Genomic DNA, 12,096 nt, shown 5'->3' with positions numbered 1-12,096 from the left:
AGGTTAAAAAGTAAGGACAAGAGCACTGACAGAAGTAATCCTCTACCAAAATCTTGACAGAGAACATAAAGAATTGTGGGCTTTTTTTACCCCCAAAATAACATGTAAGCCGGTATTGCAGAGCCTTTCAAGAAACTGGTGGGAAAATAAAGATAATAGCCAATATTTTTTTGTCTTACTATCACTTGATATGCTGCCCACTTTGAGGCTGCTGTTCCTGTATTTCTAGTCACAAGTTTGGACACTGCCAGCTGTCTTACTGGCCAGTTGAAAAAGCAAAAATCTAACTGTCAGATGCCAGAGGCTGGCGCCTCTTTTCCTTCAGCATGTGTGGTCTGACTATGGTCCAGATTTCCTGGATCTGTTTCCCAGGCTGCTATTAATACTTTGGCTAGCTGGAATCTGTGCTTCCTTTTGGGGATCACTGACATTACTTTCAGTGGTTGGTTTGAATCAGCCCATATTTGTGTCAGATGCCTCACTATGCCACTAGATATTGGCTTGGAAAGTACAAGCCTGTAGATCCGGTAAAAGCATTGCTCAGTGATGTGAAAATATGTTGAGAAATTGCAGGAAATTTTATCAGCTCTCCTTAGTCCATGGTATAGTTCACAAGTAGCTTGCAAAAGTTATCTTGAATACCCAAATGACTAAGAAAGAGTTAGAAAGGAAATTTTGTAGTACCTGTTAGCAGCAAGGAGGTGGCAGCTTCAAAGATACGGTACATCCAGTGCAGTAGTACAGCCTGTTTATATTACTAAATTCATCTGTAAAACTCATTGACACCTTTTCTTCTTCTGGGACAGCTGGGTATTTAGTAGAATTTACCCAGTAACTGACTCAGAAACTGTAAGCCCTCAAGCAAGTGTTGGCCAGAATGTGTTTCTCCTTGGAAGAGTCCTTATCTAAGGAGGACAGCACCACATTTTCAACTGTATTTAGAGCTGGATCTTCAAATGAGCCGAACCCTAGTGATGTGTCCAAATGCTGTGTGTCTAAATGGGGGTTGATCTCTTCTTGGAGAGAAGATACATGTGTATGAATGTAAAGTCTGCACGTGTCTCCTCACCTCGGTTCTGAGCTATGGAGGTGTAGTTTTCCCATTTTCTTTCTGTCTTTTTCTTGCTGTCAAAACTGGGTTGATCTGAGCATTGGCAAAATGCTGCCAGTGTAGACGTTGGCCTTTTCAGCAGCAGCAATCATGCAATTCTCATTAAAAGGTTTAGTGCTTAAAGCTTGAGCTACTTTAAGATATGATCAACTTTTTACTTCAGGGTTGGGAATGTTTCCTTTATATTAGGGACTAAACTGGACTTTAAATGTATCTCCTAGGCTGTATAAAAATACGCCTCAGCAGTATTCATTCATCACTAGCACTCCCCAGGGCCAATGTTGTCAGCTGTGGAGTTCTCCTCATCTCCTCCCTCCCTTTGCCACAGACAGCATTGTGCTCCAAGGGACTGTCTCAATACACATCGTGGCCAACTCCTGTGCACTGCACAGTGCTTACCGCGCGTTGCACAGTGCTTACTGCACATATCGCTCTGGTTATGCACAGCAAGTACTGTGCAGCGTGCTGTGCTGCTCTTCTGTTACCTGTCTCATACTAACCATGATCATTCCCTCAAAGGGAGGCACCCCTCTGGTCTGCTGTTTGCAGCTGCATCCCCCACCTTGCATGACACAGGGCTTTCCCTGTGTCTGGCTCGTGCCCGATTTCTCTCACACTGCTGCAGCTGTGGAACAGCTCATGGTGGGAGCATTGCAGTGTAGCAAGTGGTGTATTTGGTGGCTTTAGGCGCAGAGAAGGCTACAGGAAGCTGCATGTGGAAGAGGGTGTACACAAAGGACAGGCTGAGAAGGAAAGGGGCAGGGAACTGGCAGAGTCATAGGAGTTGGAGGGAAGGAAACAAGAAATATAGAGGAGAGAAGTTGAAAGGGGTAGCAGGGTGGAGAAGGAGATGTGCGTGACCATTTCCAGTCACTTCAATGGCTGGATCCATTGAAGATCCAGGAGAGGAGAGGAGAGGCTGAAAGAGTTGGGGCTGTTCAGCCTGGAGAAGAGAAGGCTCCAGGGAGATTTTATTGCGGCCTTCCGGTACCTAAAGGGGGCCTACAGGAGAGCTGGGGAAGGACTTTTTACAAGGGCATGTAGCGATAGGACGAGGGGGAATGGCTTTAAACTGGAAGAGGGCAGGTTCAGATTAAACATTAGGAAGAAATTTTTCACTTTGAGGGTGGTGAGGCACTGGAACAGGTTGCCCAGAGAGGTTGTTGAGGCCCCATCCCTGGAGGTGTTCAAGGCCAGGCTGGATGTGGTCTTGTGTAACCTGGTCTAGTGGGAGGTGTCCCTGTCTGTGGCAGGGGGGTTGGAACTCGATGATCTTCAAGGTCCTTTCCAACCTAAACCATTCTATGATCCAGTCACTAGTTGCTGCCCTTTTCCTGTTTCATCTGAGACTGAGGTAGGAACAGCCGATATGGACGTGATGGTTTTAAGAAGGGTAAGAAAAGGAGGAAATATCCTCTTGAATGTGGTTGTGTGTTTTCTAGCAGACATTTTCATTTTCACTGCTGGCTTGTCAGAGAATGGCATTGCCTCTACTAGAAGGGAGAGCCACCTGGTAGCTGCACATGTGGGAAGAATTGTAGGTGCAAGCTACAGTCACTGCAGTGGTATACCTTTACATTTATATTGGCAGTTCTTACCTGTGAAAGGATGGCTTTATTTATATTTCTCATTTATACCTGCTTACCTAGCTGGATTCATGGCCCAGATGTTGACATTTTGTGGGTCTTTTAAATTCATTTTTAATGTACAAATATTTTTTTTTAAACTGGATTCCAGTAACTTGACTTGTAGATTGGTCAACTTGACTAGATGATCCATTTTACAGTGTGATTGTAACAGAGAAAGTGTTACTGGACAAGACCATGAGAATGTTTCACTTTTTCCTTCTTCTTCTCTGCAAATTGCTACAGGCACAGCTGATTGCACAGTCCATAGGTCAAGCATTTAGCGTGGCCTACCAGGAATTTCTGAGGGCAAACGGAATCAACCCAGAAGACCTTAGCCAGAAGGAATATAGTGACTTGCTCAATACCCAGGACATGTACAACGATGACCTGATTCACTTCTCCAAATCTGAAAACTGCAAAGATGTATGTCTCTCTTTTTTTTTTTTTCCCCCGTAACAGCATTAAGCTGCTCTGTACCAGTTGCAGGCCCATGCTGGCAGAAATCAGAAAAGCGTTAATATTTCCTATAAATGACCTCAGTGAGCCTAGAATATACCCTCCCAAGCAGGACACCCTGTCATCAGTTCTGTTTCAAAGGCAGACAGTGAACCCAAAATTTATCAGCACTGACATAATGTACCATCTCTTTGTGTTCTTTTTACCAATTTAAAGACAGGTTTGACATCGTATGTGCATACATTGTCAATTGTATGTATAATTTAACAGGTTACAGCAAAAAATATAAAATTTGTAGAGGCACAGGTGTTTGTGAAGGTGGCTGATTTTAAAGGATCATATTTGCTGAAAGGCTTTGCCGCTTGGTTAATAAAGATGAACCAGTGCACCACTGCAACACACAGGTAGTGGTTTTCCAGTCCACAGTCATAAACTCTTGCAATCGCTTCCTGTTTAGCTTTGGCCACCAAAGCACATCGCACCAGGGTTTCTTCCACTCCAGTTTCCTCTGCTTACATGCAGAAATAAGTCATGAGGGGTGTTTCGCACTAAGCAAAATCTATATTATGTAGTGTTGATTATTTCATGTTTCAATACAAATGAAATGTAGTAAAACGTGTACCCTGTTTTGTTTTGCTGTTGAATTAGAAACGCAGGTTGCAAATAAGGAAGGGTATGTGTTTGTTGGTTATATGAATGTTTGGGTGGGGGGGTGTTTGTCTGTTCCAAAAGTGTGAAGCAGCTTTTGTTTGAAACACTTTTTCTTATGATACAGGTTTACATTGAAAAACAAAAGGGAGAAATCCTAGGTGTAGTGATTGTGGAGTCTGGATGGGGATCTATTTTGCCTACAGTTATCATAGCCAACATGATGCACGGCGGACCAGCAGAGAAGTCTGGAAAGCTGAACATAGGGGATCAGATCATGTCGATCAATGGGACCAGTTTGGTTGGTTTACCACTCTCAACATGTCAGAGCATTATAAAGGTATGGAGAACGTTTCTGGAAGTTATACATTTTAAAAGGATTACATAATAGGAGAGAAGAAAGTATAGAAATCTTAAGTAAATTCTTGCCAAGTGTTTGTATAGCACTTTCCATTTCATGATCTTTAAACTTCAGTGGGAATTATGCTACACAAATTTTCTGACTCCTAGAAAGTGAGCTGTGCCATTTACTTGTATGGACAAGGACTCTACAGAACTCCACTCCACGAGAGAATGTTTTGTTGAGAAGGAAGATATTACCAGATATGCATCTGAAGACACTTAAAATTTTATGTCACAAAAAGAGGCACAGGTGGCTATATTGTCCTAGGCTATATCAACTGTTTAAATGCCTCCTAGTATCTGGCTGAAACAGAGCTGATGCTTTTTTGTTTATTTGTTGTTGTTGATAACTATTTTTAAAACTTTAAAACTTTGAATTTAATACATGCTTATCCTCTGTAGAAACTTTGCCCGAGTTATTTGGAAGTGTGATGCTTCTCTTCAGTTGGCTAAATGTGGTATTTTAATTAGAAGACCTTTCTTCTAGTTGTCAGAAAAGTATGTGACCGCAAAAAGCATGTGGGTCAAGTGAAACTGTACAGTGTTTGGGGTAGCTGTAGCATACAAGGGAATAGGTATTTAAATATCAGAGTTTCAAGAGCTAGAAAGATGCATCATTAGGGAATGTCTGAGGTGAAGCTATATGGACTTTTCTTATTTATCAAAATAGCCCCACAGAGCTCCTGCAGATCATACCGTGTAGACACATAATGTAATGCTGGTAGTGTACTATACAGAAATCCTTCTCGGATTTCTAGGAATATGACTATTAAACTTAACTTATTTATTTAGGCAACTTTCTGGTAACAAGGTGTATTATGTAATATTTTTTTTTGGTATTTTGTACTTTTTTAAATCACAAAGTAAATTTTGCATTTACAAAGTAAACTTACAAAGTAAAAAAAAAAATTATTAAGTAAATTTTTATTTTTTGCCCATGGGTTAGTTTCTTAATACTTGAAATAAGATGTTTGCTGTAAAGGCTTCCCATTCTGGTTTGCAAAAATGGTAATGCTGCGATCTGATGAGTAATAGATGCCTAAGTCACTGAACCCGCCACTTTAGATTCAGTGAATAGAAATGATAGCCTGGAAGTGTAGCGTACTAAAAACATGGCAAAAACAGTCTTACATTTGTGAAGGAAGGAGAAGAAAATCATATTAAATATCTTTGTGCTAGCTTCAGTGGAACAAAACTCTCTGGAAATTTAGGCTTTTCATGTAGCCATACTTGTTTCCTATCCCACATCAGTTTCATTTCTAAACTGTGATGAGTTACGCTTCTCTAATTCTCAGCCTTTTCCGGCGGAGTTTCATTATGCTCATCTGTACTTTCTCAAAACAGAAACAACCAGCTTTGCTGTTTCCAGCTTCTGCAGACCTTTCTCTTCGTCACTGGTACTTACTGCTGTAGCCATAGGAACTGCTAGTCATTTATTTTGTCTTTCTAAAGAGAAGACAGTCTGCATGTTTGCAGGTATTCATAAACAATACATCTGGAGCTGTTCATATGGCACTTCTGGTAGCAAGTATATATACCACTGAATGATCTAAGCACGTATTTAAAGGTGGCAGAAATATCGCAGGATTTCAGATTTCTTTAGCATGCTTTAAGGACTCCTATGAAGAGATGGTAATATTATGTAGATAAGAAGAATATCTTGCAAGCACTTCAAATAAGATAATTTCAGTATTATAGATGTGATCTCTGCTGCTAATTGACCATAAACCAGTTGCAAACTGACAGAGCTCAGGAGAAGCTTTCCATATTTGGTGGTTATTCCCTAATTGTATTATGCTGTACGTATCCTTTTCACAAGCATCTGGTGCTGGCGGCTATCAGAAGCACACTCAGGGACTAGATAAGCAAATAAGTTGGTCAAATGATGCAATTGTTTTGTTTCTGATCGGCATATATTACCAGTCTGCATAATACTGGAAATTAGACACTTTTGAAATACATGTGCTTTCTGTAAAATTAGAAAATTATTTGTTGGGGACCACATCACTTTCTTTTCAAGGGATACATATAAATAACTTGCACATTTTTCAGGGAAGTAAAAGTGCAATGATGTCAAGTCTATTGAGGGCATGTAACATGAGTGAATTCAGATGGCTGAAGTTACACACCTAAATTCCTCATAGAAATGACCATCTCCAGTACTATTCATGACTCCTACCCTCCTGGATTTTAGAAGGCTGAGGCAGAAGCCCCTCAGACTTTTGAGTAAACATCATACCCACAGTTGATTAGTCCCTGTCTTCTACTACATGTGGTGTTGTCTTCTACTACGTGTGTTGTTGACCTGCCTATAGAAGATGAATAGTCCTTGAGTGTGTGTGGTGTGCTGCTAACTCCTCACCGGAGTGGAGGTGTCCCATAGCCATGGAAGAAATGGCGTTCGGACCTTCTTTCTGCTGAGACTGGAGTAGAGGCAGTTCGCGCAGCCATGTGCTTTGTCATTTTGTGCTCACACACCCATTCTCCTAGAGCCACTTTCAATACTGAGCCAAGCTGAGCTCAGCACTGGGTGGAAGTGAGGGCACCTGTTTCCCGTGTGGTGATTGCATCCACTTTAAGGAACACGACAAGAAAACAGACTCTAAGGCAGTTCACCTTGGCAGGATGCCAGTCTAGTTATTCAAGTCTCTGCTGAATCTAGAGTTTAGCTCAATGGAATCAGCAGCAGTAAACTGGATGTAGAGACTTCAGTGTATTACCTTAGCTATAGTAGGAAGTATTTTCAGAATTAACCTTTTGAAGTCAGCGTCAGACACCTGTCAGTTGCGGTGGGACCCATATTTCAATTTTGCATATAAAAAAATTCAGAAGTAGGTATGGAAATGGTAGGTGTTGTAGTAAGTAAGATGGAAGTTGCTGTGTTCTTTATAGAGCTTTTCTTTATGTGGATTTTATTTATGTATTTGTTTATGGCTAATCCTTTGTGTGAATGAAGCATTTCAGAAAAATATCTTAAACTCCAAGAGGTCTGAATACTTGAAGTTGTACAAGGGGTCAGATTGCAGTTAGCTACATTTTTACATTTGAGTTTTAATGAAGACATACAATCACAGAGTCTCTGAGGCTGGCAGTCACCGCTGGAGCTGGTCTACACCAACTTGGTTCAAAGTAGAGCAGGTTGCTTAGCACTGTGCCCACTGGGGTTTAAATAAGTCCAGCGTTGGACACTGTATAACCTCTGTGGGTAATCTGCTCCAGTGTTTTACCACCCTGACAGTAAAAATAAATTTTCCTCCTTCAATTTCTTGTGGTAGCGAGGAATTAATGATAAATGTGATATAACTTGTTTAGAAGGTAGGAGGAACGGAAATTAGGAGCACTGCTTATACAAGCATGATATGAGCAGGACCTGCCGTTTGCTTGACAGAATTGAATATATCTTATTAGGGAAGCTATGTATTTGTAGCTACCTTAGCTACTTATTTAAAATTTTGTTTCCCATCCACAGTCATTGGCTTTTTTGGTGAGCTGCACAGACCTGTTTAATATTCTTTTTATACATGATTTGTGCTATCAAATGAAGAAATTGCCGGCAGGAAGCTGGTTTTCTTTAAACAACTGTGTCAGCTTCTTGGCAAGAAAAAAATTGGTATTTTATCACTTGTTTCACTAAATATTCTGATATGTGGCATCCGTGTGTGGCATTCGGTGATCAGGTTCTGTTACAATGCAAAGAGCTGCTCATTCAGGGCTGTTCCCACGTCAAGATTTTAACACTTCCCCCCTCTTCCCCCCAGTGCTTATGTTAAATGATTCACTCTTATCTTTGCCAGCATTTTTCATGGTGATTTCTTTTTGCAGGGTTTGAAAAACCAGGCCCGAGTTAAACTGAACATAGTTAGGTGTCCTCCGGTAACCACAGTCTTGATCAGGAGACCGGACCTCAGATATCAGCTGGGCTTCAGTGTGCAGAATGGGATTGTAAGTAGCTTCCACACTCTCTGATTAAGTTTTAATGGACCTCAAACTTTTTATCCATTTTTTGCTAAGTTTCAATGTGGGAAGGGGGAAGCTGCCATTTTCTCCCTTACAGCAAGCAGGACTTTGTACGTGTGTTAAGTCTAAGATAAAAAAGCTTGAGTTAATCAGAGTAATTTTTTTTTTCTTTGACTTTACTTACTTGACAACTTCAGAGTCAGCCAGAGGAACTGAAAAGCTGTTTTAGGTCAGAGAAACAAAAATGTGTAGCAGAGGCTGTTTTCAGTCTGTGTCATTCATGTCTCTAACCAAGCCATTGCATGATCTCAAAAGTAAAAGACTGTTCTTAACCTGTTCTGTTGTAAGGCATCTGCATCCTGGACATTGTTAAACTGTGGTCCTTCTTTCGCTCTTAAATTTCCAAGCAGCAGGACATGAGATGTACAACATAAACAGCCTTTGCTGACAGTTTGTTCTGCTCTTGGAAGAGAATATCCAGAAGTTATTTGTCACTAACAAATTTAACTTTGATTCAGTGATGGATTACATTTTAGAATTTGTTGCAAGCCTCTGTGTTTAAATGCTGATTTACAGCTTATAGGCAAAAATGAGTAATGTAAGGCCTCTGTTCCTTAGCCAGGCCCTGATAAATTTGTCCTTTCTCTTACAGATCTGTAGCCTTATGAGAGGAGGCATAGCAGAGCGAGGAGGTGTGCGTGTGGGCCATCGGATCATTGAAATCAATGGACAGAGTGTTGTAGCAACACCCCATGAGAAAATTGTTCACATTCTCTCAAACGCTGTTGGTGAGGTAAGAGGAGGCAATGTGTCTAGGCAGTATGACATAGTTCATCGCCATTACCAGTAACAAATGAAACCAGTAACAAGTTGTGTCCCTCAAGGGACCATATTGGGACCAGTACATTTTAATATCTTCATCAATAACATAGATAGTGAGATTGAGTGCACCTTCAGCAAGTTTGCAGATGACACCAAGCTCAGTGGTGTAGTTGATAAGCTTGACAAAAGGGATGCCACTAGAGGGACCTTGACAGGCTTGAAAGGAGAGCCCATGTGACCCATGTGATCAACAAGGCCAAGTGCAGGATCCTGCACCTGGGTCTGGGCAATCCCCAGTATCAGTACAGGCTGGGGGATGAATGCATTGAGAGCAGCCCTGTGGAGAAGGACTTGGGTGTACTGATGGATGAAAAGCTGGACAGGAGCCAGCAACATGTGCTTGCAGCACAGCAAGCTAACTGTATCCTGGGCTGCATCAAAAGAAGTGTGGCAGCAGGTTGAGGGAGGAGATTCTTCCCCTCTACTCCACTCTGGTGAGACCCCACCTGGAGTACTGCAGCTCTGGAGTTCTTAACATAAGAAGGATGTGGACCTATAGGAGCAGGTCCAGAGGAGGGCCACAAAAATGATCAGAGGGCTGGAACACTTCTCCTACAAAGAAAGGCTGAGAGAGTTGGGGTTGTTCAGCCTGAAGAAGAGACAGCGCTGGGGAGACCTTATTGCAGCTTTCCAATATATAAAGGGGGTTCTTAAGAAAGATGGAAAGAGACTTTTTACCAGGGCCTGCAGTGACAGGACAAGGGACAATGGTATTAAACTGAAAGAGGGTAGATTTAGATTGTGCATAAGTAAGAAATTTTTTTATGATGAGAGTGGTGAGACACTGGAACAGGATTGCCAGAGAAGTTGTGGATGTCCCATCCCTGGACTTGTTCAAAGTCAGGTTGGACGGGGCTTTGAGCAACTTGATCTAGTGAAAGATGTCTCTGCCCGCAACAGGAGGGTTAGACTAGATGATCTTCATAGATCCCTTCCAGCTCAAACTGTTTGATAATTCTGTGATTCTACCTCTATTAGTCTGTTGCTATTCAAATCTGGAAAGTCAAAGTGAGAGCAAGCCAACACACCATTTCTTTTATTATTTATCCGAAGTTGTCCTATGTTTTAGAAGAACACTAATCGGAAAATAGGAAGTGTTCACAATTTTAGATGGTTCATTGATACTAAACATACTGTTCCATAATAATAAAGCAGTACTTCAACAAGGGCATGAAGACGCTCAAGTTTTACCTTTCCCTTCTGTCCTGTATGACCTTAGCTACTTTCTCCACTAATCCTGTGTTGTAGCGTGCATGTTAGGAACATTGATTAACTTGTTGTATTTCCTCTAGATTCATATGAAGACTATGCCAGCTGCCATGTACAGACTGTTGACTGCGCAAGAGCAACCAGTTTACATCTAAAGCCGACACCTCACCATCACAATGTGCATGGAGGATGTTTTTCCTCATTAGTGCTTGTCTTTCTAGTGCTGCATTTCTGTGTCTGCAGAGACATTTCTCTCCCCCACCCCCCCACCCCCCCCCCCGACACAAACACAGTGTCTCTCTTCTCCCTCCCTTTTTCCTCTTCTCCCCACCATTTTCCTGTATTTTGGGAAGGGGCAAAATATATCTATGGGACTATTTTGGTTGCATCTTCTTACAAGTGAAACTTCATGCAGTTCCCCATGCAAAACAGGAAAATAACAGCAGCATTGTTCACAGCAGGATTCACAAAGAAGATTAACTCTGCTTCATGCTACATAATCAGTTTTATTTTTGTAACTATAATTTGACAAATTATAGTAAACTTGACTAAATTTAATGCTGCTGAATGGAAGATGTCTTTACCAAACAGATAAAAGTATAGGGTGCAAAATGTTCTCTTGGATATCCTGCATGTGACTTTGCTTTTCTTGCCCTATTTTCCCACAGGCGCTGAGCTCAGTATTAAAGGTTTATGTCTGTAGGGAAAATAGAATACCAAAAGGATAGTTTTGCCCTCAGGAAGAATTACCTGCTTATGAAGACTCAGTAAATGCTGCTGTTGTAAAATGGACTGTCCAAATACGCACCTTTTAATTCCCCTCTGTCATTAGTTCTTCATGATAGTAGGACCCCAAAAGGTACCCTGTGACTTGCTGAAACATGTTACACTTGCATTACTTCCACAAAGTAATTTGGGAGGCATTTTTTACAGTTGCCTCCCCTGCTCTAGTTTCTAACTCTTTGCTTTCTTCTGCTTTGTTTTTAAATGCAACATGTCTTTTATAGTCCCTTGCCTATTTTAGAGGTTAAAGGAGGGGGGTGGGAGGATCTTTAAATATCTACAGGAGAAATAGTGAGGGGATATCCTGAATAGCTACACTTTTTCTAGGCTCTTAATTCCGAATTTCGTGCACACAGACGTGTGCCGGTGTATATAGACATTTTTAAGATTGTGCTTGCTATTTATGAAGTTTGAATATAAGAGATCTGCAGACTATTATAAGTAATTTTGTTCTCTGAGCCAGTTTTAACATGTATTTTTGTCCAAAGACCTGTCTAATTTTATTGACTTTCTCTTTAATTCATGATATAGATAACAGTGGAAGGGATGAGGTGGGAATAAACTTATTTATTTTGTTATATAATTTAACTTGTGATTTTTTCCATATGTATGGCACTTAAAGGAGATATGTGTGTACTATATGCACTTGTATGAAGATGATAAACTGTAGAGATATACGAAATCTAGGATTTGATTGGCCTCTAACTTGCATGCTAGAGACAAAAGGGGAAAAGGGGATGGGTTGATTTTTGTTTTTTTATTTAGAAGGGTTGGGGGGGAAAGCAGCAGTGGCTTTTCTTCCTAGTGAGAGAAAAATTTTCCATTCTCTGTAGTTACTTTTTTACCAGGACTGTATACTGGTGTTTATGCTGAAATCGAACCATGCATTTAGTCCAGACTAATATGTTGATTTCCTTTAAAGAAACAGTTTCGGCTGTGTTTTAACTGTGATAGAAAGGCTCAGTGAGATGAAAACAGGAGCAGACCGCACACAGCCACACACCACTTCTGCTTTACAAA

General features: G+C 41.0%; 1 protein-coding gene across 2 annotated transcripts in view; it reads left to right on the top strand.

Moving 5' to 3' along the window:
* Positions 1 to 10,658, top strand: part of APBA1 (amyloid beta precursor protein binding family A member 1) — a gene marked incomplete at its 5' end in the record, with an annotated part of 37,463 nt that extends 26,805 nt beyond the window's left edge. For both annotated transcript variants that reach the window (XM_082497608.1, XM_082497609.1), the window contains 5 exons: positions 2,983 to 3,162; positions 3,971 to 4,183; positions 8,068 to 8,187; positions 8,855 to 8,995; positions 10,377 to 10,658. In XM_082497608.1, the coding sequence (XP_082353734.1) occupies positions 2,983 to 3,162; positions 3,971 to 4,183; positions 8,068 to 8,187; positions 8,855 to 8,995; positions 10,377 to 10,448 (726 nt within the window). In that variant the 3' untranslated portion in view covers positions 10,449 to 10,658. The remainder of the gene's footprint in view (positions 1 to 2,982; positions 3,163 to 3,970; positions 4,184 to 8,067; positions 8,188 to 8,854; positions 8,996 to 10,376) is intronic.
* Between the last annotated feature and the right edge of the window lie 1,438 nt (positions 10,659 to 12,096).

This window comes from Vanellus vanellus (genome assembly GCF_965231255.1).
Source record: "Vanellus vanellus genome assembly, chromosome: Z".
In the NCBI taxonomy this organism is placed as follows: domain Eukaryota; kingdom Metazoa; phylum Chordata; class Aves; order Charadriiformes; family Charadriidae; genus Vanellus; species Vanellus vanellus.
This window is presented reverse-complemented; position numbering and strand designations above follow the sequence as displayed.